This window comes from Ovis canadensis, chromosome 1, assembly GCF_042477335.2.
Source record: "Ovis canadensis isolate MfBH-ARS-UI-01 breed Bighorn chromosome 1, ARS-UI_OviCan_v2, whole genome shotgun sequence".
NCBI lineage: Eukaryota > Metazoa > Chordata > Mammalia > Artiodactyla > Bovidae > Ovis > Ovis canadensis.
In genome coordinates, this window is record NC_091245.1 from 265480401 (window position 1) to 265501489 (window position 21089).

The 21089-nt window shown below is 49.3% G+C and overlaps 1 protein-coding gene across 2 annotated transcripts in view; it reads left to right on the forward strand.

Annotated features, from left to right (window-relative positions):
• UMODL1 (uromodulin like 1) overlaps positions 1 to 21089 on the forward strand; it is an 81787-nt gene that overhangs the window by 15053 nt on the left and 45645 nt on the right. For both annotated transcript variants that reach the window (XM_069581803.1, XM_069581794.1), the window contains exons 5-8: positions 2058 to 2244; positions 4252 to 4384; positions 16368 to 16375; positions 20142 to 20396. In XM_069581803.1, coding sequence (XP_069437904.1) covers positions 2058 to 2244; positions 4252 to 4384; positions 16368 to 16375; positions 20142 to 20396 — 583 coding nt within the window. The remainder of the gene's footprint in view (positions 1 to 2057; positions 2245 to 4251; positions 4385 to 16367; positions 16376 to 20141; positions 20397 to 21089) is intronic.

A 21089-nucleotide genomic window follows, 5' to 3' on the forward strand; every position in this document is an offset into this window, starting at 1 on the left:
CTTGCTCCCAGTTGAGGGAGTATCTCAGAAGTTTGGAAGGTGCTGGATGGGGCCTCTAGGTAGGGCTCCACCCCCTCAGCACCATCCATGATTGGGACTGGACGGGTCTTTGCTGTGGGGCTGCCTGTCCCATAGGATTTTGCAGCAGTCCTGGCTCTAAGCACAAAACATGCACAGCTGTGACAACAAAAACTGTCTCCAGGCGTAGCCACAGGTCCCCTGAGGGGTAACACTGGCCCCCTGGGGGGCCCCAGCCTAGATACAGCTCCAACTTTCTGGCGCCTCAGCAACGCCTCCAACCAGCAGGATATCTTCACCTGCTGGATGTCCCCCACGCCCCCCACCCAGGTCCTAGGAACCCAGCTGGCAGGGGCAGGCACTGCTTGTCACCCACTGTGAGGAGCCTGCCCTATATGGTGGTCTGACCTCAGGCGAATGACCCACACAATCCCCCACATGCTCTGAAGGGCCCTGTGCCTGGTGAAATGCTCGGCCATTGCCTCTTGAAATGCTTGATGATTCGTGAACAAGGGGCTGCACGTTTTCCTTGTGCACTGGGCTCCACACGGTGTGGCTGGTCCCGCCTGAGCATCAGGCCCCACAGATGTGTCTCATGTGCCGTGACATCAGACCCAGAGTTGGCTGGGGTGAGCCCAGTTTACAGAGGGCACACTCCCTCCCCTTGCTCTGGGCTGTGCAGTAGCTGGTTTGAGAGGTATTCTCAGTCATCACCTTGATCCAGAAGTGTCCTTAACTGGAAGTGCCCCCACTGGAAGAGATTTCTGTCTCTCCTTAGCTTGTTACGGAGTTTGGGATCCACAGTAGGCCAGTAGGAACATGGCCAGTCTGCAGCCAGATTGCCTGGATTCAAATCCCAGCACTGTCACTCATCAGCTGTGTGACCCTGGGCAAGTTACTTAACCTCTCTGTGCCTTAGAGTCTGTTAAACAGAAATAATCATAATCCTACCTGAGACAATGGCTGTGAGGCTGAGACAGTCCATGTAAAGAGCTTACGATGATGCTGATCTGGGTAGGTTCTGAGCTGCTGCGGTTGCTGGGTTTTGTATGTCACTCTCTCCTGTCACCCTTTATCTCTTCGTATGTGCAGGCTTTGTTCCTCCCTGCTGGAGGAGCCTGTCCACACGGGCTCCTGACTGTAGCAAATGTTAGGCACTTTGACTAAGGGGTTTGCAAGAGGCCAGTGTTGGCTTTCTGCTCTGCCGACCAATGTGAAGGGTTTCAAACCTGCTGAGGAGGGTACAGGCTTTGGTGCCCCTGCCCCAAACACCTTCTGGTTCCCTAGGGAGACTCGGGAGCTTCTTGGCAAAGCCTACTTCAGTGAGGCTCTCCTGGTGGTCATGCTGCTTTGCCTGGCTTCCCAAGGCAAGTAGTACCTTGAGATGTCAAGATACTAGACTGGAGCAAAAGGAAGTCAAGTGGAATAAGAAAAGGGATCATTAAACGTTAGAAAATATCAGACGTGACTTGACACCTAATTCCAGACCTGATTCTCTGCTGTCAGCTGCAAGGGGTCGGGGGTCCCGCACTAACCCGTGTCTCTTTTCTGGGCTGCAGTGGCAGAGCACACAGGCAGGGGTACGTGTCAGACCTCTCTTTGGCTTCTCCCTGTGTCTTCACACCATTCCCTCCTGCCAGTGTCTGTTTGTGTCCAAATTCCTTGGTAGAAGGACGCTAGTCACATTGGAGCAAGGCCCATCCTAATGAGCTCATCTTAATAATTACATCTGCATCAGCCTTGTCTCCAAATGAGGTCACCTTCTGAGGTGCTAGGACTCCAATGTGGGGATTGTTTTTTGGTAGGGGGAACACGATTCAGCCCCAAAGTATTTATAATCTGGTTTGCAGGACTTTTATTGGAATGAAGGCAGAAGTAAAAATATTGTAGAGAATTCTCTTTTTTGCACAGTAGAATAGTGCGTGTGTGTGTGTACCGTGTACGTGTATAGCTTGTAACCTCTCTGGACCTCCATCCTCTCCCAGTCTACCTGAGGGGGTGCCCTTCTACCACCTGATGCTCTGACCCTGGTTTCACAGGTCACCAGTGCTCTGCAGCCACTGGACACCACTGTCCACCACCTGCACTCGTCCGGGGGGGACACCTCGACCACAGTGTCCTGGCTGCTGCTGGGCCTGCCAAGGCCAATGCCTATGGCCCGCGTCTCTGCAGTGCTGGACGGCATGGTGAAGCGCATCTATGAAGTGATCGATGTCCAAGTGCAAGGTGAGGCTCCCCTCGGTGGTCCCCTTGGCTCAGGGGCCACAGGACTGCTGGGAGAATCATCCAGTTGTCGGTGGGGGGTGTAGGGCGGACTCATCTCTGGCTCACCCCAGCTCAAGGTTTAAACTCTAGATGCCGAAGCCAAGACTTTGAGAACTGATTCTGTACCAGCATCGCCTTCCTCTCCCCTCGCCCGACCTTGTCCACCTCTCATGACGGGTTTCTCCTTCCATCCAGATAGAACTGGACGCTGAGTCTCAGAATACCCCTCAAGTAATCCATGTCATCTGTTCTTGGGGTCCCAAATTGCCCTCTAGTCTCTTTCCCACCCTTGCCAAGAACATCCTTGTATCTAGAAGGCTCTTTTTTAAGATTTCCTTTGGACATGCTACATGGTGTGTGGGATCTTACTTCCCTGACCAGGAATTGAACCTGAGTCCTCTGCATTGGAAAGCAGATTCGTAACCACTGGCAAGTCCACCATCAGGCAAGTCCCCAAAGAGTCTTGAGCCAGAATTTACACAGAGCTGAATTTGGTGAAGTACACCAATGTGTTTCTGGAAGAAATTATCTGGTATTTGTGTGTGTGTATGTGTGTGTGTGTGTGTGTGTGTCTATGTCAGGGGTCAGCAAACTTTCTGAAAAAGGTCAGATAGTAAATTTTTTTTTGGCTGTGGGTCTCATGGGCTATTTCAGCTGCTTAGCTTTGCCATGTGGCATGAAAGAAGCTGTGGCCAGTCCATGAGCAGATGGGTGGACTTCAGTAGAAGGTTCTTTTGAGCTACAGGAGGCAGCTGAAGATTGCTGTGCCCCTGGGAGGGTGACCGCTCTTGTGAGACAGCTCATTCCAGGACGCTGAAGGTCACACACCAAGAGGCCAGAGTCTGCAGCCTGGGGAAAGCTCTTTTGCTCCTGTTGTTGTTTAGTCACTAAGTCGTGTCTGACTCTTTGAGGGCCCATGGACTGTAGCCCACCAGACTCCTCCGTCCATGGGATTTCCCAGGCAAGAATCCTGGACTGGTTTGCCATTTCCGTCTCCAGGGGGTCTTTCCGACCCAGGGATGGACCCCACATCTCCTGCACTGGCAGACGAATTCCTTACCACTGAGCCACCTGGGAAGCCTGGGGGAAAGCTCTAATGATGGCATTTAATTATCTTCAAATTCCACAAATGTTCTTGAAAACCAGAGTGAGCAGTGCCTATAAGCCAAGCACTTGTCTTGTCTGTTCTGCCAGGTTTGCATGGGGGGACCCTGAGAACTCCCCTGTAGGTGAACAAGGAGGGATTGTGTTTCGATCACTTGCATCTCATGGGGGAGGGCATAGGAGAGCATCCATTATGGGTACAGCTTGAATTGGGTGGTTTGGGAGAAGAAGGGGTAAGGATGTGGGGCTTGTTCTAGCTTGGATGCTGTCCCAAAGCAGAGGCAATTCTGTGATTGGGATCTCAACAAATCTTACCCACAGGAAGGGGCAGCCAGCATGAAGATGTGCGAGGCTTGGTGAAGAATGAATAGCCTATCACTGTGGCCAAGAAAGGGGGTTGGTATTTAGTGGACGATGCTGGTCTTTTTCCGTATGGCTTAGATAAATGGTCTTGCCTTGTGTCACTCTGTCCTGGTCATGGAGAAGCCTGGTTGCCTGTTCTGAGCTGTGCTCCCACCAGATAGGGGAGGACCAGGCCCCTTCTGCACAGCAGGGGCTGCTCTGCCCTCTTTCCCCATCCACACACTGCTGTCCACAGGGCTGATGCTTGGGGAGGATGCCCGACCCCATGAAATCAGACTCAACACAGCCCCAGGGTGATTCGCTCAGGCCACAACCATGCACTGAGCTGTGGGCTGGCTGCTCCGGTGGAGGAGACTATGGCCAATGAGGCCTCTGGGGCAGGGCGTCAAGAGGGCCCCCAAGACCGCAGCCTCACCCACTTCCTCAGCTCGTGTGACACACGTCTCGAGGTTGACGGGGATGGCTCCGATGAGCGTCCTCACCTGTTCTCCTTCTCCGTAGATGTGAATGAATGTTCCTATGGTGAACTCAACACCTGCTCAGGGAGGGAACTGTGCCTGAACGTGGAGGGCTCACACCAGTGTGTGGGTTACCTGAAGTCCCCCGGCTCGTCTCCCCCGGGGCTGGACGGCATGTGTGCAGGTGAGCGACTGGGCTTTCCAGGTGGGGAAGAAGGGCTTTAAGAAATCTTAAAGACCGCAAGACCCTCTCTTCTGCAAAGAGGGAAAGACTGGCTTACAGAAGAGAAGGCTCACTTAGTTCTTTTGAGCGTTCTCGACCTCATAGCTGGATATTCTTTTCTTTTTATTAATTGTAGTGATTTACCACATTGTGTTAGTTTCAGGTGTATAGCAAAGTGATTCAGTTATATATGTGTGTGTGTGTTTATATGATTTTTCAGATTGCCTTATAAGTATTACAAAATATTGAGTAGAGTTCCCTGTGAAAAGAGTGGCCTATTCTTATCCTCTCTGAGTTAACAAATGTTTGTTTATGTGCCATTCACCATGCTGCTGCTGCTGCTAAGTCAATTCAGTCATGTCTGACTCTGTGCGACCCCATAGACGGCAGCCCACCAGGCTCCATGTCCCTGGGATTCTCCAGGCAAGAACGCTGGAGTGGGTTGCCATTTCCTTCTCCATTGCGTGCAAGTGAAAAGTGAAAGTGAAGTCGCTCAGTTGTGTCTGACTCTTTGCGACCCCATGGACTGCAGCCCACCAGGCTTCTCTGTCCATGGGGTTTTCCAGGCAAGAGTACTGGAGTGAGGTGCCATTGCCTTCTTCAATTCACCATGCTAGATGCTGGTAAACATTTATGAATATGGTGGGACAGAGACATGAACAGGTCATAATCTTTGCTCTCGGGGAACTCAGTAGAGAACATGCCAGATACTCGACTGGCTGGTATGTAAACAGGATGCCAGTATAATTTATTGTTTAAACTGGGACTCTTTAAGAGTGAAGGCGGTATGATTACTACTGACACTGGGTCCCCAGGAGTAACCTGGACTCTCCATGGGTTGCTGTGGGCAACTGCACACCAGTTCCAGTTCAGTTCAGTCACTCAGTCGTGTCCGACTCTTTGCGACCCCATGAATCGCAGCATGCCAGGCCTCCCTGTTCATCATCATCTCCCGGAGCTCACTCAGACTCACGTCCATCAAGTCCATGATGCCATCCAGCCATCTCATCCTCTGTCGTCCTCTTCTCCTCCTGCCCTCAATCCCTCCCAGCATCAGAGTCTCTTCCAATGAGTCAACTCTTCTCATGAGGTGGCCAAAGTACTGGAGTTTCAGCTTTAGCATCATTCCTTCCAAAGAAATCCCAGGGTCGATCTCCTTCAGAATGGACTGGTTGGATCTCCTTGCAGTCCCAGGGACTCTCAAGAGTCTTCTCCAACGCCACAGCTCAAAAGCATCAATTCTTCGGCACTCAGCCTTCTTCACAGTCCAACTCTCACATCCATACATGACCACAGGAAAAACCATAGCCTTGACTAGACAGACCTTAGTCGGCAAAGTAATGTCTCTGCTTTTGAATATGCTGTCTAGGTTGGCCATAACTTTTCTTCCAAGGAGTAAGCGTCTTTTAATTTCATGGCTGCAATCACCATCTGCAGTGATTTTGGAGCCCAGAAAAATAAAGTCTGACACTGTTTCCACTGTTTCCCCATCTATTTCCCATGAAGTGATGGGACCGGATGCCATGATCTTCGTTTTCTGAATGTTGAGCTTTAAGCCAACTTTTTCACTCTCCTCTTTCACTTTCATCAAGAGGCTTTTTAGTTCCTCTTCACTTTCTGCCCTAAGGGTGGTGTCATCTGCATATCTGAGGTGATTGATATTTCTCCCGGCAATCTTGATTCCAGCTTGTGTTTCTTCCAGTCCAGCATTTCTCATGATGTACTATGCATATAAGTTAAATAAGCAGGGTGACAACATTTAGCCTTGACATACTCCTTTTCCTATATGGAACCAGTCTGTTGTTCCCCGTCCAGTTCTAACTGTTGCTTCCTGACCTGCATACAGATTTCTCAAGAGGCAGGTATGGTGGTCTGGTATTCCCATCTCTTTCAGAATTTTCCACAGTATATTGTGATCCACACAGCCAAAGGCTTTGGCATAGTCAATAAAGCAGAAATAGATGTTTTTCTGGAACTCTCTTGCTTTTTCCATGATCCAGCAGGTGTTGGCAATTTGATCTCTGGTTCCTCTGCCTTTTCTAAAACCAGCTTGAACATCAGGGAGTTCATGGTTCACATATTGCCGAAGCCTGGCTTGGAGAATTTTGAGCAATACTTTACTAGCATGTGAGATGAGTGCAATTGTGCGGTAGTTTGAACATTATTTGGCATTGCCTTTCTTTGGAATTGGAATGAAAACTGACCTTTTCCAGTCCTGTGGCCACTGCTGAGTTTTCCAAATTTGCTGGCATATTGAGTGCACCACTTTCACAACATCATTTTTCAGGATTTGAAACAGCTCAACTGGAATTCCATCACCTCCACTAGCTTTGTTTATAGTGATGCTTTCTAAGGCCCACTTGACTTCACATTCTAAGATGTCTGGTTCTAGATTAGTGACCACATCATCATGACTATCTGGGTCATGAAGATCTTTTTTGTACAGTTCTTCCATGTATTCTTGCCACCTCTTCTGAATATCTTCTGCTTCTGTTAGGTCCATACTGTTTCTGTCCTTTATCGAGCCCATCTTTGCATGAAATGTTCCCTTGGTATCTCTAATTTTCTTGAAGAGATCTCTAGTCTTTCCCATTCTGTTGTTTTCCTCTATTTCTTTGCATTGATTGCTGAAGAAGGCTTTCTTATCTCTTCTTGCTATTCTTTGGAACTCTGCATTTAGATGCCTATATCTTTCCTTTTCTCCTTTGCTTTTCGCCTCTCTTTTCTTCACAGCTATTTGTAAGGCCTCCCCAGACAGCCATTTTGCTTTTTTGCATTTCTTTCCCATGGGGATTGTCTTGATCCCTGTCTCCTGCACAATGTCATGAACTTCATTCCGTAGTTCATCAGGCACTTTTTCTATCAGATCTAGGCCCTTAAATCTATTTCTCACTTCCACTGTATAATCACAAGGGATTTGATTTAGGTCATACCTGAATGGTCTAGCGGTTTTCCCTACTTTCTTCAATTTGAGTCTGAATTTGGCAATAAGGAGTTCATGATCTGAGCCACAGTCAGCTCCTGGTCTTGTTTTTGTTGGCTGTATAGAGCTTCTCCATCTTTGGCTGCAAAGAATATAATCAATCTGATTTCGGTGTTGACCATCTGGTGATGTCCATGTGTAGAGTCTTCTCTTGTGTTGTTGGACGAGGGTGTTTGCTATGACCAGTGCATTTTCTTGGCAAAACTCTATTAGTCTTTGCCCTGCTTCATTCCGCATTCCAAGGCCAAATTTACCTGTTACTCCAGGTGTTTCTTGACTTCCTACCTTTGCATTCCAGTCCCCTATAATGAAAAGGACATCTCTTTTGGGTGTTAGTTCTAAAAGGTCTTGTAGGTCTTCATAAAAAGAAGTACTTGGATGCAATCTCTAAAATCTCAAAAATGACAGAATGATCTCTTTTCATCTCCAAGGCAAACCATTCAATATCACAGTCATCCAAGTCTATGCCCCAACCAGTAATGCTGAAGAGGCTGAAGTTGAACAGTTTTATAAAGTCCTTCAAGACCTTTTAGAACTAACACGCCAGTTTAAACTGGTTAAAAAAGCAGTTGAAAGCAACCAACTGGACGGCAAACGGAAGTGCCGAGTGCCGGTGGACACACCTGAAAGGAAGTCCTACTGTGTGTGGGTCTGGCCAGGGGGCCATCTCTTGTGGAAGCCAGGTGTGAACAAGCTGCTGCTGTATGTGACTGGCCCCTGTAAGAAATCACTGTATTTCGCAAAGAGCTGAGTCTAGGAGGTGAAAGCCAGCAAGGAGAGACGGAGTCAAGGAATATTTTAGAGACTGAAGCTTTGGCACTTACTGATTAATGAAATGTAGAAGAGGAAAAGAGGAACAGGGCAGCGTGTCCTGGTGTAACCGCGAATAGACGGCAAATGAACTAGGAAGGCTGGGGTTATTATAATCATGTTTGACAGTTTAGACTGAGATGGAGATGAAAGCAGGTGGAGATGCCAGGTGCTGACTGTGTTGGATCATTGGGGCTGGAGCTCAGAGCAGGGCCTGGGATGCAGTAAAACTGGGTCGTCCATGCGCAAGTGGCATTTGAACTCTGGGCTGGTTGGGAGAAGGGAAGGAACCCTGTATTTAAACATCTTCCCACGTGGCGCAGTGGTAAGGAACCTGCCTGCTAATACAGAAGACATAGGTTTGATCGCTGAGTTGGGAAAATCCCCTGGAGGAGGAAATGGCAACCCACTCCAGTATTCTTGCCTGGAGAATCCCAGGGACAGAGGAGCCTGGTGAGCTACAGTCCCTGGGGTCACAAAGAGTCAGATGCTGAGTGACTAAACGACACCAGGAGGAGGGGCTTGCAGAAGTGAAGTGAGGTGGAAAGAAAAGCAGGAAAGATGATGCCCAGAAGTCAAGAATGGGTGATGCTTTACAGACATTTACCAAGAAGGGGCTCAGAGAGATCGAGCAGAGTTTGGAGGAGATACGGGCTTCCAGTTCAGTTCAGTCACTCAGTCGTGTCTGACTCTTTGAGCTTCCAGGAGGGTCTTATTTAAAGACAGTGATGCCAAAACATATCTGTGTGCACTGCAAGAGGCACACTGATTCTCACAGCTTCAAATGGTGGGTTGGAGATGAACAGGTAGAGGGTTCAGCTGGCACCGACAGGGCGCTGAGGGTCAGGGGCACATCCATTCACTTACCGGATGCATGGTAAAGAGCACCTATTCTATGCCAGTCACTGACTGCTCTAGCTGGGTTCCTCAGAGTCCGAGATTCCCTGGTTCCCTTGGAACTCATGTTTCAGTGGGGAAGATGAAAAAGCTGTGGGCAAATATAATACAAATTATGGGGCGACAGTTCTGCCATGGAGGAAAATGATGTAGGGAAGAGATGGGCAGGTGCGCTGTCTCAGGTGGAGGGGCCGGGGCTGCCCCTGGGGTGGGCTGAGCTTTGAGTGTGAGGGGGTCCTGAGACCGACAAGGGACAAGGAGGAGGTGGTGGGCTGAGCCATGATCCCCAAATGACCGCTCCCTAGCCCAGTACCTGTGAGTAGGACATCTCACACCATGGGGCGGGCGGCGGGCTCTGCAGGTGGGATTAGGCTGAGAACCTTGACACGGAGGTGACCTGGATAATCTGGGTGGGTCCAATGTAATCAGAGACTCCTCAGGACAGAGAGGCTGAGGGTCAGAGCCAGAGAGAGCAAATATGATGAGGGAGGCAGAGAGAGGAGAGGAGCCGCCTCGCTGGCCTCGGAGGCGGGACGGGACCACCAGCCTCAGCGTGTGTGTCCCTCCAGGCACTAGGGCAGAAAGAGATGGTTCTCGCTGGAGCCTCCGGAAGGATTGCAGCCACACCTCCATGTTAGACTCCCGGCCTCCAGGGCTGTGAGAGCACATTCCTCTAGTCTTCAGCCTCTGAATGAAAGTTCTTTACGGCATGGGCTTTACTTTCACCACCAGACGCATCCGCAACCTGGCATCGTTTCCACTTTGGTGCACCCCTTCTCTCTTTCTGGGGCCGTTTCTCCATTCTTCCCCAGTGGCATATTGGACACCTACCAGCCTGGGGGCTCATCTTCTGATGTCATACCTTTTTGCCTCTACATACTGTTTATGGGGTCTCAAGGCAAGAATGCTGGAGTGGTTTGCCATTCCCTTCTCCACGTTTTGTCAAACTCTCCACCATGACCCGTCCGTCTTGGGTGGCCCTACACGGCTTAGCTCATAGTTTCATCGAGCTACACAAGGCTGCGATCCATGTGGTCATTTTGGTTAGTTTTCTGGATTGTGGTTTTGATTCTGGAGACTGTGGGATTGTCGGTCTTGTTTGTTCTATCTGCCCTCTGATGGATAAGAGGCTTGTGTGCACTTCCTAATGGGAGAGACTGGCTGTGGGGGAAAACTGGGTCCTGCTCTGGTGGGCAAAGCCATTCTCAGTAAATCTTTGATTTTCCGCTGAATGAGTGGGGCTGCGCTCCCTCCCTGTTAGTTGTTTGGTTGCCCTGAGACAACTCAGTCCTGGGGTCTACAAACTCTATGATCGGGCTAATGGTGACTTCCACGAGGGCTTATGCAAACACACATCTCCCAGGGCTGCTGCTGGCAGTGCCCCGTCAGCAGGTCACTGCTGACTTACGCGTCCACAGGAGACCCTCAAAGAGCCAGATAAAACTTCGCGACTGGACAACCACAACAAAGTGAAAGTGTTAGTCCCTCAGTCGTGTCTGGCTCTACGCCCCCATGGACTGTAGCCCGCCAGGCTCCTCTGTCCATGGGATTCTCCAGGCAAGAATACTGGAGTGGTTTGCCATTTCCTTCTCCTGGGGATCTTCCCAACCCAGGAATCAAACCTGGGTTTCCTGCATTGCAGGCAGATTCTTTACTGTCTGAGTCACCAGGGAAACCCAAAGTGTGTGGTAATTCTTCCCAGCAGCCACAGGAAACTAATGCAAGGAATCAGGGCCCAGCAGCATGGAATTCAAGAACAAGGAGGCCGGTGGGGGTGGAGCCAGGCAGGAGGGTTGGGGACAGGAGGCAGAGCCAGGTAGGGCCCACATGGTGTAGACACGGCAAGACCACGGGAAATTGTAACGTTTTACTCTAGAAAATTGTAGACAAGTATACACACAGAGAGAAGAGTATAACAGATAATCTGATGATACTCGGAGGACCCTGGTTTCATATCCCCTCGTCCATCCACCCCCTCCTCCCCCATCCCCATTATACTGAAGTCTCCTTCCTCAAACCACTTCACCTGTTACTACATCAGAATGAATTCCTAGGAGAGAAGAATGAGATTTTTAAAACACTTAAAAGAAATAAAGCAATAATTCCTTAATATCATTGAACAGTGTGTTGAAATTTCTAGTGGTCTCACCTAGTGATCTCATTTTCATAATTTTCCAGTTTGAGTTACAATTTAAACCAGGTCTACCCATTAGTAGGCTTCAAGTTTGATCCCTGATTGGGGAGATTCTCCTAGAAGAGGAAATGGCAACCCACTCCTGTATTCTTGCCTGAAAAATTCCACAACAGAGGAGCCTGGCGGTCTAGAGTCCATCCCCACAAAACAGTTGGACCCAACTGAGCACACAAGCTTGCATGCTCACCCATTAGTAATGGGATCTCTCATGTCATTTTTTACACTAGAAGTTTCCCCCTCCATCTCTGTTTCCTTGTAGTTGCTGGAGGATCCTGCTCCCTTAGCCCGGCAGAGTTTCCCACTGACTGGGGTCTGCCAGTTTGCATCCCTGGGGCTCCCCATCACCATGACCCCTGCTGGAATTTCCGTAAACTGCAGCTGGTTCTGGGGCAGGCCTTTTTGGTGGTGCCCAGGCCTGCTTTGTATCAGGTGAAGTTAATGAGTGCTTACAAGTGCATTGAATATGTAGGGTGGCAGAGCAAACCTGCTCTACCGAGACACAACCGTCAAAATCTTACAACCCCGACTGGGTGACAGAGCTGTCCCTTCCCACCTGTTGGATTCAGAACGGGCTGCACTCAGCAGCTTGTGGGCCCTGCCCCTCACTCTGAAGCCCTCACCAACAGCTCTGGAGTGGTTTAAGGACACCCCCAGCGCCCTCGCTCTTCAGGGGATGGGGTACGTATGCTGCACCCTGTTCTGGACTTTCCTGAAGGGTCCCACTCTGCTCGCTGCCTGAATGACATACACCTCACTTGCTTCCTCCTGTGACCACATTATGCCCCAATGTCCCCAACAAACCGCGGGCTGTGGCATCCCTGTCTCCGGGCCAGCTCCCCAGAGAACTCACACTAAGTAGCAATGCAAACCCATCTTCACTCATTTATCAAACCTTGACACCTGGCTGTGGGGGCGAGGAGCAGGGGGGCCACTAAGACGGGCGGCATGGTCCTGCGATGTGAGACCTCCTGGGATGTGTGTGCGCACCAAAGTCACAACGAAAGGAAATGTGAGGTTTTAGACAGAGGTCAGTGAAGATAAGGATTTTTTTTCTCACCTGAATTTTGGACCTGAGTGCTATCGAACCAAACTTGGGTCCATTTGCTCCTGTGTAACAAAGCCAGTCTACTGATGCCCGTCATGGTGAAGGTCATGAGCCTGCTGGGCAGGGGACTGTGAAGGCTGAATCCCATCAGTCATCAGAGTCATGCAGGGGCCTGTGGATAAGCCCCAGATACCAAGGATGGAGGAGCAGAGCCCCATGTGAAGAACCAGCTCACGGCCCCCGCCCCGCACCTTGGGAGTGAACAAAGGAAACTGTTCCTTGTTCTTGCCCCACCCCACACCCCACCCCCACTGCAGCAGGGGCCCCTATAGAGCCTCGCCTGAATTTCTACTATTAAAGAGGCCAAGAACCCTGGTCAGTAGCAGGGGGACAGAAGAGGATGCTGTTGGGTAGGTCTGATGGCCTTAGTATCTCCTCTCAAGCAGTTCAGCAGAAATGCGGGTACACCTGATTCAATCTGGCCTCCAGAACTTCCTCTTATCATTCTGGGATCTGACCTATTACTTTAATAACATGCTAACAGCAGTGGAAGGATAAGTCACCCCTAGTCTTAGCATCCCAGCAAATTACTTTTATTTTCCCCTGTTTCCTTCCAGGTTTTTTTTTTCACCTTATTTAAATTCTGCTACATATGCGATTTTATATCTGGCTTCTTTACTTCCCATTATGTCGTATAAAGATTTCTGAGAAGCAACCTGGTCTTTGTGATTACGATTTTCAATGGTTGAGTAACAGTGGTATGCTACAGCAGTGATACAATGCGCTTAGCTATTTCCCTCAGGGGCGGCTTTTAGGTCACCTCCAACATTCTGCTCTGAAGACTAGAACATTCTTGCTAATGTTGTGAAGTGGTTATGGAGAATATTGTTACAATTGAGTTTGAATTAATAATTTAATCCACATGTTCTTTCCCTTTGAAGGGAGGGGTTGGCTATTCCTAAAGTCTCTGGGTTTTTTTAAACTTTTTATTTTATATTGGAGTATCTGGTGGCTCAGACTATAAAGAATCTGTCTGCAATGCAGGAGAGCTGGGTTAAATCCTTGGGTCAGGAAGATCCCTTGGAGAAGGGAATGGCTACCGACTCCAGTATTTTTGCCTGGAGAATTCCATGGACAGAGGAACCCGACAGGCTACAGTCCATGGGATCACAAAGAGTTGGATACCACTGAGCAACTTTCATACTCATAGCTGATTAACAATGTTGCAGTAGTGGACAGTGAAGGGACTCAGCCATGCATATACATGTATCCATTCTTTCCCAAACTTCCCTCCCATCCAGGCTGCCTCATAATATAGAGCAGGGTTCCATGTCCTATACAGTAGGTCCTTGTTGGTTATTCATTTTAAACAAAGCAGTATACTCGTGACCATCCCAAACTCCCTAACTTCCTTACCCCACCTTCTTACCCACCTGACAACTCTAAATAAGTTCTTTCTCTAAGTATATGAGTCTGTTTCTGTTTGCTAAGTTCAGTTCAGTCACTCAGTCGTGTCCGACTCTGCGACCCCATGAACTGCAGCATGCCAGGCCTCCCTGTCCACCACAAACTCCCGGAGTTCACCCAAACTCATGTCCATTGAGTTGGTGATGCCATCCAACCATCTCATCCTCTGTTGTCCCCTTCTCCTGCCTTCAATCTTCCCAACATCAGGGTCTTTTCAAATGAGTCAGCTCTTCACATTAGGTGGCCAAAGTATTGGAGTTTCAGCTTCAACATCAGTCCTTCCAATGAATACCTAGTACTGATTTCCTTGAGGATGGACTGATTGGATCTCCTTGCAGTCCAAGGGACTCTCAAGAGTCTTCTCCAGTACCATAGTTCAAAAGCATCAATTCTTTGATGCTCAGCTTTCTTTATAGTCCAACTCTCACATCCATACATGACTACCGGAAAAACCATAACCTTGACTAGACGGACCTTTGTTGGCAAAATAATGTCTCTGCTTTTTAATATGCTGTCTAGGTTGGTCGTTGCTGTCTAGGTTGGTCATAACTTTCCTTCCAAGGAGTAAGTATCTTTTAATTTCATCACCATCTGTTTTGTAAATAAGTTCATTGGTATCCTCTCTTTTTGGATTCCGCATACAAGGAATGTCACACAACACTTCTTTCTCTAGGTCCATCCATGTTTCTGCAAACAACATTATTTCATTTCTTAATGACGGAGTAATATTCTGGTGTGTGTGTGTGTGTGTGTGTGTATGTGTGTGTGTGTATGTGTGTGTGTATGTGTGTGTGTGTGTACAGACCACATTGTCTTTTTCTCTTTTAAAAAAGCACCTGCCAGCTCCACTTCTGCAACAAAACACTCCTCTCTTGTGCCCTGGGGCTTTGTCTGGTTAGAACCTGCGCCTCTTCTGTGCACAAATGCACCTACGAGCTTTTCACGGAACCCCTACAGACCATCCCAGATCACCTGGACTGGCCCCCGATGAGCATGAAGAATGCTCAGTGGCTTCAGTCATGTCCGACTCTTCGTGGCCCTATAGACTGCAGCTCACCAGGCTGCTCTGTCCATGGGATTCTCCAGGCAAGAATACTGGAGTGGAAGCCATGCTCTCCTCCAGGGGATCTTTCCAGCCAGGGGTTGTATCCGAGTCTCTTATGTCTCCTGCATTGGCAGGAGATTCTTTAAATCCTGAAGGAAATCAACCCTGAGTATTTATTGGAAAGATTGAAGCTGAAGCTCCAACATTTTGGCCACCTGATGTGAAGAGGTGACTGATGGGAAAAGACCCTGATGCTGGGAAAGATTGAAGGCAAAAGGAGAAGGGGGTGACAGAGGATGAGATGGTTAGAAAGCTTCACTGACTCAATGGACATGATTTTGAGCAAACTCTGGAAGATGGTGAAGGACAGGGAGGCCTGGTGTGCTGTAGTCCATGGGGGTCACAGAGTCAGACACGGCTGAGAGACTCAACGACAACAAGTGCCACCTGGGGATGACCCATGAACATAGAAGGTTGGAATAGTCATCTGCTCAGGCATCTGCAAAAACATCAGGCCCCATTTACAGAGAGAAATACTGCCAAACTGCTATGCTGCTGCATTGTAAGTTTCCCTCAAGATAAAGGGCCGCCTGACAGCTGAACATAAATAAACAGAGAAAGCACACCGCCCCAGATTCACTTCCAACAGGGCAGGAAAGACATAGCTAGTGTCTCCAGATCAGAAATTTAGAGTGAATTCCAATTGTATATGGCTAAGGGAAACAGCACATGTTTTAAATTTAGAAGCTAATATAATAAATGAGCTATCTGCTGGAACGAGTTAGAGGTACAAATCCATGGAAAATACAGCACAAATCTCAGATGCTTTTCTTGTGAAATTAGTCACCCAATTAATGACACACGGGGCAGCTGGATTCTTGCACAAAACAAAAACTGTGAGAGATATTGCCCAGTTTGCACTTAATGTTCCAGGAACGTGTTCTGCATTTAGGATGGATGGAACTGGATTCAAGGGTCATCCTAACTCCCTTCAAAATGGTCCTTTCCCAGCTGGGGCCTGATGATGGTGTGCCTCTTGGTAAATAACTGTTCTGGGTCTTTTTGACAATTGAAGGCTCAACACCTTGGCTCTAGTCCTCAGTGTTTACAAGGTTCAGGGGTCCAGCTGAGAGGTCCAGGGGTTAGAGAGGAGCGGAGCCTGACACGGGAGATGTGGGAGAGGCCATGGCATGGGCATCAACCTTCCTGCCCCTCCAGACATGGGTCAGGGCTGCCTGGAAAAAACAAGGGCTGAGATCCATGGACACAGAGAATCTAACGTGCTTCACTGAGATCAACGTCGACTTCTGAATTCAGGTTCACAGCTGTAGCCTGAGGAGGGCCACAGGGCAGGGGTACCCTGGGGTCACTCACAGTCGAGATTCGACTGATTTATTTTCTGGGACCACATTTTAAAAGGAGGGGGCATTGCCAAGACGGGGGCAGCGACAGAAAGTGTCCTGGCCGATGAACTGAAATCCAAGTCAGAGGGAAGGTGGCAGGGTCAGAAATGACAGATTATTTCCAGCTTATAGTATCTCAAGGTCTGTCCTATAGAAGAGGGAGGGAGTAGCCTTAGCATGTCAGAAGTTGGCTGGTTTTGCAGCAGCATGGAGAACTTTCCAACCAGCTGTGCTGTCTCGCCAACAGCTGCCTTGAGAACTACTTAGACTGGGGCGGTGGATTCATTTTCTGGGGCTGCTATCATGAAGCACCACAAACCTAGGGGTTTAAAGCAACAGAGATTCGTTCTCCCACAGTTCTGAAGGGCAGAAACCTGTCATCCTTGTCCCTGGGTCCAGGTCGAGGTGCTGGCAGGGCAGGTCTACTTCGGAGGCTCTAGGGACACCCCTGCTTTGTACGTCCCTCTTTCCGGGGGAGCATGAAGTCCTTGGCTTGTGGCCACATCACTCCCACCTCCGAGGCCGACACAGCATCTTCAGTTCCTCTGCTCCTTCTTCACGTGCTCTCCTCTGTGTGTGCGCCCACTCTCCTGTCTTGTGATTGCACCGAGGGCCCACCCAGATAATCCGGGGCCATCTCTTCTCAAGACCCTTAACTTCATCACCCCTGAAAAGACTCCTTTTCCAAATAAGGTCACATTTGCAGGTTCTAGGGATCAGGAGCTGCTGTCTTTGGAGGTCAGTCTGTTCCTGGTGATGGGATCATTTAGGAGTACAGCACAGGGCAGGGGGCAGCTTTGTCATTAGTTATTAGGTAGCTTTGCCACTTACTTTCTCCTTGATCTTTCTAGGCCTCAGTTTTGTCCTCTGTAAAATGGGATCATAGTAGTACCTGGTATTGTTGGCAAGGCTGTGCGGTATGACATGTCCTGTGCCACAGCACTCAGCCACTGGCATCTCTAAGTGTGTTGCTGATAGCGTGGCCAGCAGTGTGATGGAGGGGGTGCTCCCAAACTTGGCGTCCCCTCTGCTGATACGATGCCAGCCACACTGGCTTGCACATCCCACTCATGTGTCTGGTATTGCTGTGGACATTAACTCATCTTTATTTCCGTCACTGCCTGGAGGCACAGTAGGTACTCAAGAAACATCAAACCATATGAAATTGCCACTGCAGTTGGTCAAACACAGCGGAATCTGGACAGTGGCAAATGTCTCCATTGGAGAAAGCTACACCTCACCATCTGGGAGATGGTGAGGGACAGGGTTCTTGCCTGGAGAATCCCAGCGATGGGGGAGCCTCGTGGGCTGCCGTCTATGGGGTTGCACAGAGTTGGACACGACTGAGCAACTTAGCAGCAGCCGCAACAGAGGGACAGAGAGGCCTGGCATGCTGCAGTCCATGGGGCCGCAGAGTTGGACATGCCTGGGTGACTGAGCAACAACAAAACAAATGAGGTAGGATGGTCTGCAGGGGGGATTTATGTCTGTGGATGAGAGGGCCATGTACCCACAGCATCTTCACTGTGGGAACCATGGATAGACAGCAGCTTCTGAGGGTTGACAGTCATCGAAATGGCCATTGATGGCTCCTTAGCCCAGTGACCCAGGGACCCATGGTATCTTAATTTAAACAGTGAAGATGGGAATTTCTCTGGTGGTCCAGTGCTTAAGACTTTGCACTTTCTGCAGGGGTCATGAATTCAATCCCTGGGTCAATCCCTAAGACTCCGAAGGCTACACAGCAAGGCCAGAAAAAAAAAAAAAATTTCTTAAAAAAAACCCCACCAGTGAATGTGTCTCCAGCCAGCCTGATACTGTCAGCCCCTGGGAGTTCTCTCCAAGAACTAGGGGCCACTTTCCGTTTTAATTTCCCTCAGCCCTGGAGACACTGTCTGTAGCACGTGCTTGTAAAGGGCCACACACAAGCCCTTAACATGGATTTGTTGGCAGTTCCATGTCCAGTGATGCCTGAATGATAGCCAGGAAGTGGGATCGGAGCCTGATGAGGGCTGGCTGCTGCCGCCCAGGCCTCGCGTCTCATTCTCAGCCCCACTGTCCTGCTTGGTGGGTGTTGAGTTGCCACCTGTGGGACTGAAAACGCATTTGGTGTCGTGTGGTGTAACCACGTGAATCAGATCATGCAGCGCTTTTACAGCTTTTTAGGAAAGTTGTAGCTTTTCCTTACTCTTTCAGTGAGACACGTTCCCAGGGACAGACCTAAAAGCTCTTTGGTTGTTAGACCTGCAGCAGGTGACCATCTTGATTCAGGGTCCCAGTGGGTGGGGACGTGGGAATGAGACCTGTGGTCTCAGGGTCTGAGCTGTTGGCCAGTCTTCAGCTGAAACAAAAGATGGTGTTGTAAAGAATGAAAACTGTTTGTTTGACAAAGGCACAGAAAAACACTGGATGATTCAGTGAAAGGACTGACGTGTACAGGCTCCCTCCTCCTGCAAGGAGAGGTCTCCGGAAGCTGCAGGAATTTAGATGGAGGGAAGCTGGGCTCACATGTCTCTCCAGCATCCACTAGTTTATACCCTCTGCTTTGAGGAGACTTGCAAGGGCTTCTGATGGGAAGCACAGTCACTGGGCACTGCCATTTCTAAAGGGCAGCTCAGGGAGGACACACAGGGCCGGGCTGCAGGGCAAGGGAGGGACTCCGATCCGATTCTGAGCCTCTTGGCAGCCAGGGCAAAAAGGGAGATGGTTGACTTGTGCCAGTGATACTTTTTGCTAAAAGGAAACGTACACCTTTGTCTGAAAAGACATTTTTTCATAATATTTGAAAACATATATCCTATGAATCCTTATAAGAAGGGCTTTGGAAACAACGCATATTTTAATTCTTTATTCTCTAGTATGGTTTTACAAAAGATTTTTTTAAATTGCCTTCTTGCTTGTTTCTTATTGAACTCGAATTCTGCTGTAAAAGTGATGGTGCCTAGATGTTCAGCCACCCTACTTTTTGTATAATTCATGTTGCCCAGTTGCTTGCTGTAAAGCCAGAATTTTTCTCGCACAAAAGGGATTTAATTCCATGTGAGCATTAAAATATATTTTGGTTGTTATATTCAAGTGTTGCTCTTTAAAACATGAATTTCGATATGAGAACACAGAGCACCTCAGCCTGACTCTGTCTGGTCTTGCTTCCCTACCAGGCCATTGTTTTGGGGATGAATTAGCCAAGCAGAAGTCCAAAGGCAAGTGATGAAGTGTTTGTGAATCAGAAGAGCGGGGCCCTTTGATTTTGTGTTGAGATAAACGTAGCACAGAAAGCTCACACCATGTGTTAACCTGCTCAGGCCGCCATGACACACTTCACGAACTGGGAGCTTAAACAGCAGTCAGGCTTTTCTGGTGGCTCAGTGATAAAGAATCCGCCTGCCAATGCAGGAGACGCAGGAGACGTGGGTTCGGTCTCCGTGTGGGAAGATCTCCTGGAGGAGGGCATGGCGACCCACTCCAGTATTCTTGCCTGGAGAATCCCATGGACAGAGGAGCCATACAATCCACGGGATCACAAAGAGTCAGACATGACTGAAGCATCTTTCCTTGTACCTGTTGACCATCTGTACTTCTTCTTTGGAAAAATGTCTATTCAGATCTTCCGTCCATTTATAAATTGGAGTATTATTTTTTCTTGCTGTTGAGTTGCATGATTTTATATATATTTCGGATTTTAGCCCCTGGTCATTGAATAATTTGCAGATATCTTCCCCCAGACTGTAGGTTACCTTTTCATTTTGTGGCTGGTTTCCTTTGCCGGGGAGCAGCTTCTCAGTTTGATGTTGGTTCACTTGTTGACTTTCGCTTCTTTTGCTTCCCTGTGATGTTTTCTGCATCTTTCTTGTTCTACCCTTTTGTAGATTACCCTCCCATCAGAGACCTCATGATCTTCAATGTCACCAGCAGCAGCTTTCAAGTGTCCTGGAGCTTAAACTCCACCCAGAACCACACTTTCTGGGTGCAGGTTTACCAGGGCGAAGAGTTGTTCAGGAGTGCCAGCACCTCTGGAACGAGTCTGGAGGTGGCCGGGCTGCAGGCTGGAGTGAGGTATGGGGTGAAGACCAGCTACCAGGCATGCAGGGCCCACATCACTGCCATGGTTGCTGCCAGGACCGGTAAGGCCACATCCAAATCCTCATCCCCTGTGAGTGTCTCAGTCTAGTCCAGTTCTGTTGGCCCTAGTGATTCAAATCACTGTGCTTCCCGTGAGCAGAGCAGGGGCAGTCACTGGCCGGACCCCACCCCTCCTGGGAGGGGGACAGTGGGCGCGCTCCATGTCCTGGAGCAGTGCCATGGCACTCCTTGCCTGCACAGGCTCCCTCGCTCCCCAGCACCTCATCCTGACTGAGGGCTCTCCTGAGGGGGTGAGGAGGGCTCTATGGAGACCTCATCATTCTGGGGTTTAAGGGATGCATAAAGCGGTCAGATAGAGAGAGGTCCCAAGTGACCTAGAGCTGAAGAGACATTCCCCCCCAACAAAAACACAACATATTCATGAATTAGGGATTCCAGTCTCCATGTGACTCTGACTGGTGGCTGACACTGGCCACCTCACCTCTGCCTGCTCTCAGTGGAGCTGGGTTCTAGAGACTTCTGTCAGATTTGGCCCCCCGGGGTGGGGAGTTCCCTCCTAGGCTGGCCCCTGGCAACAGGACAAGGAAGTGTGCATGGGGACAGTGGGCTCTGAGATGTTCTGGGACCAGAGAAGAGGGGAGCCCCAGCCTAGGGGTTCTGAGCAGACAAAGCGCATAAATCCCTGCATGAAAGACCCTGTGAGGAAAGGGTGGGGGGAGGGATATACTGGGAGC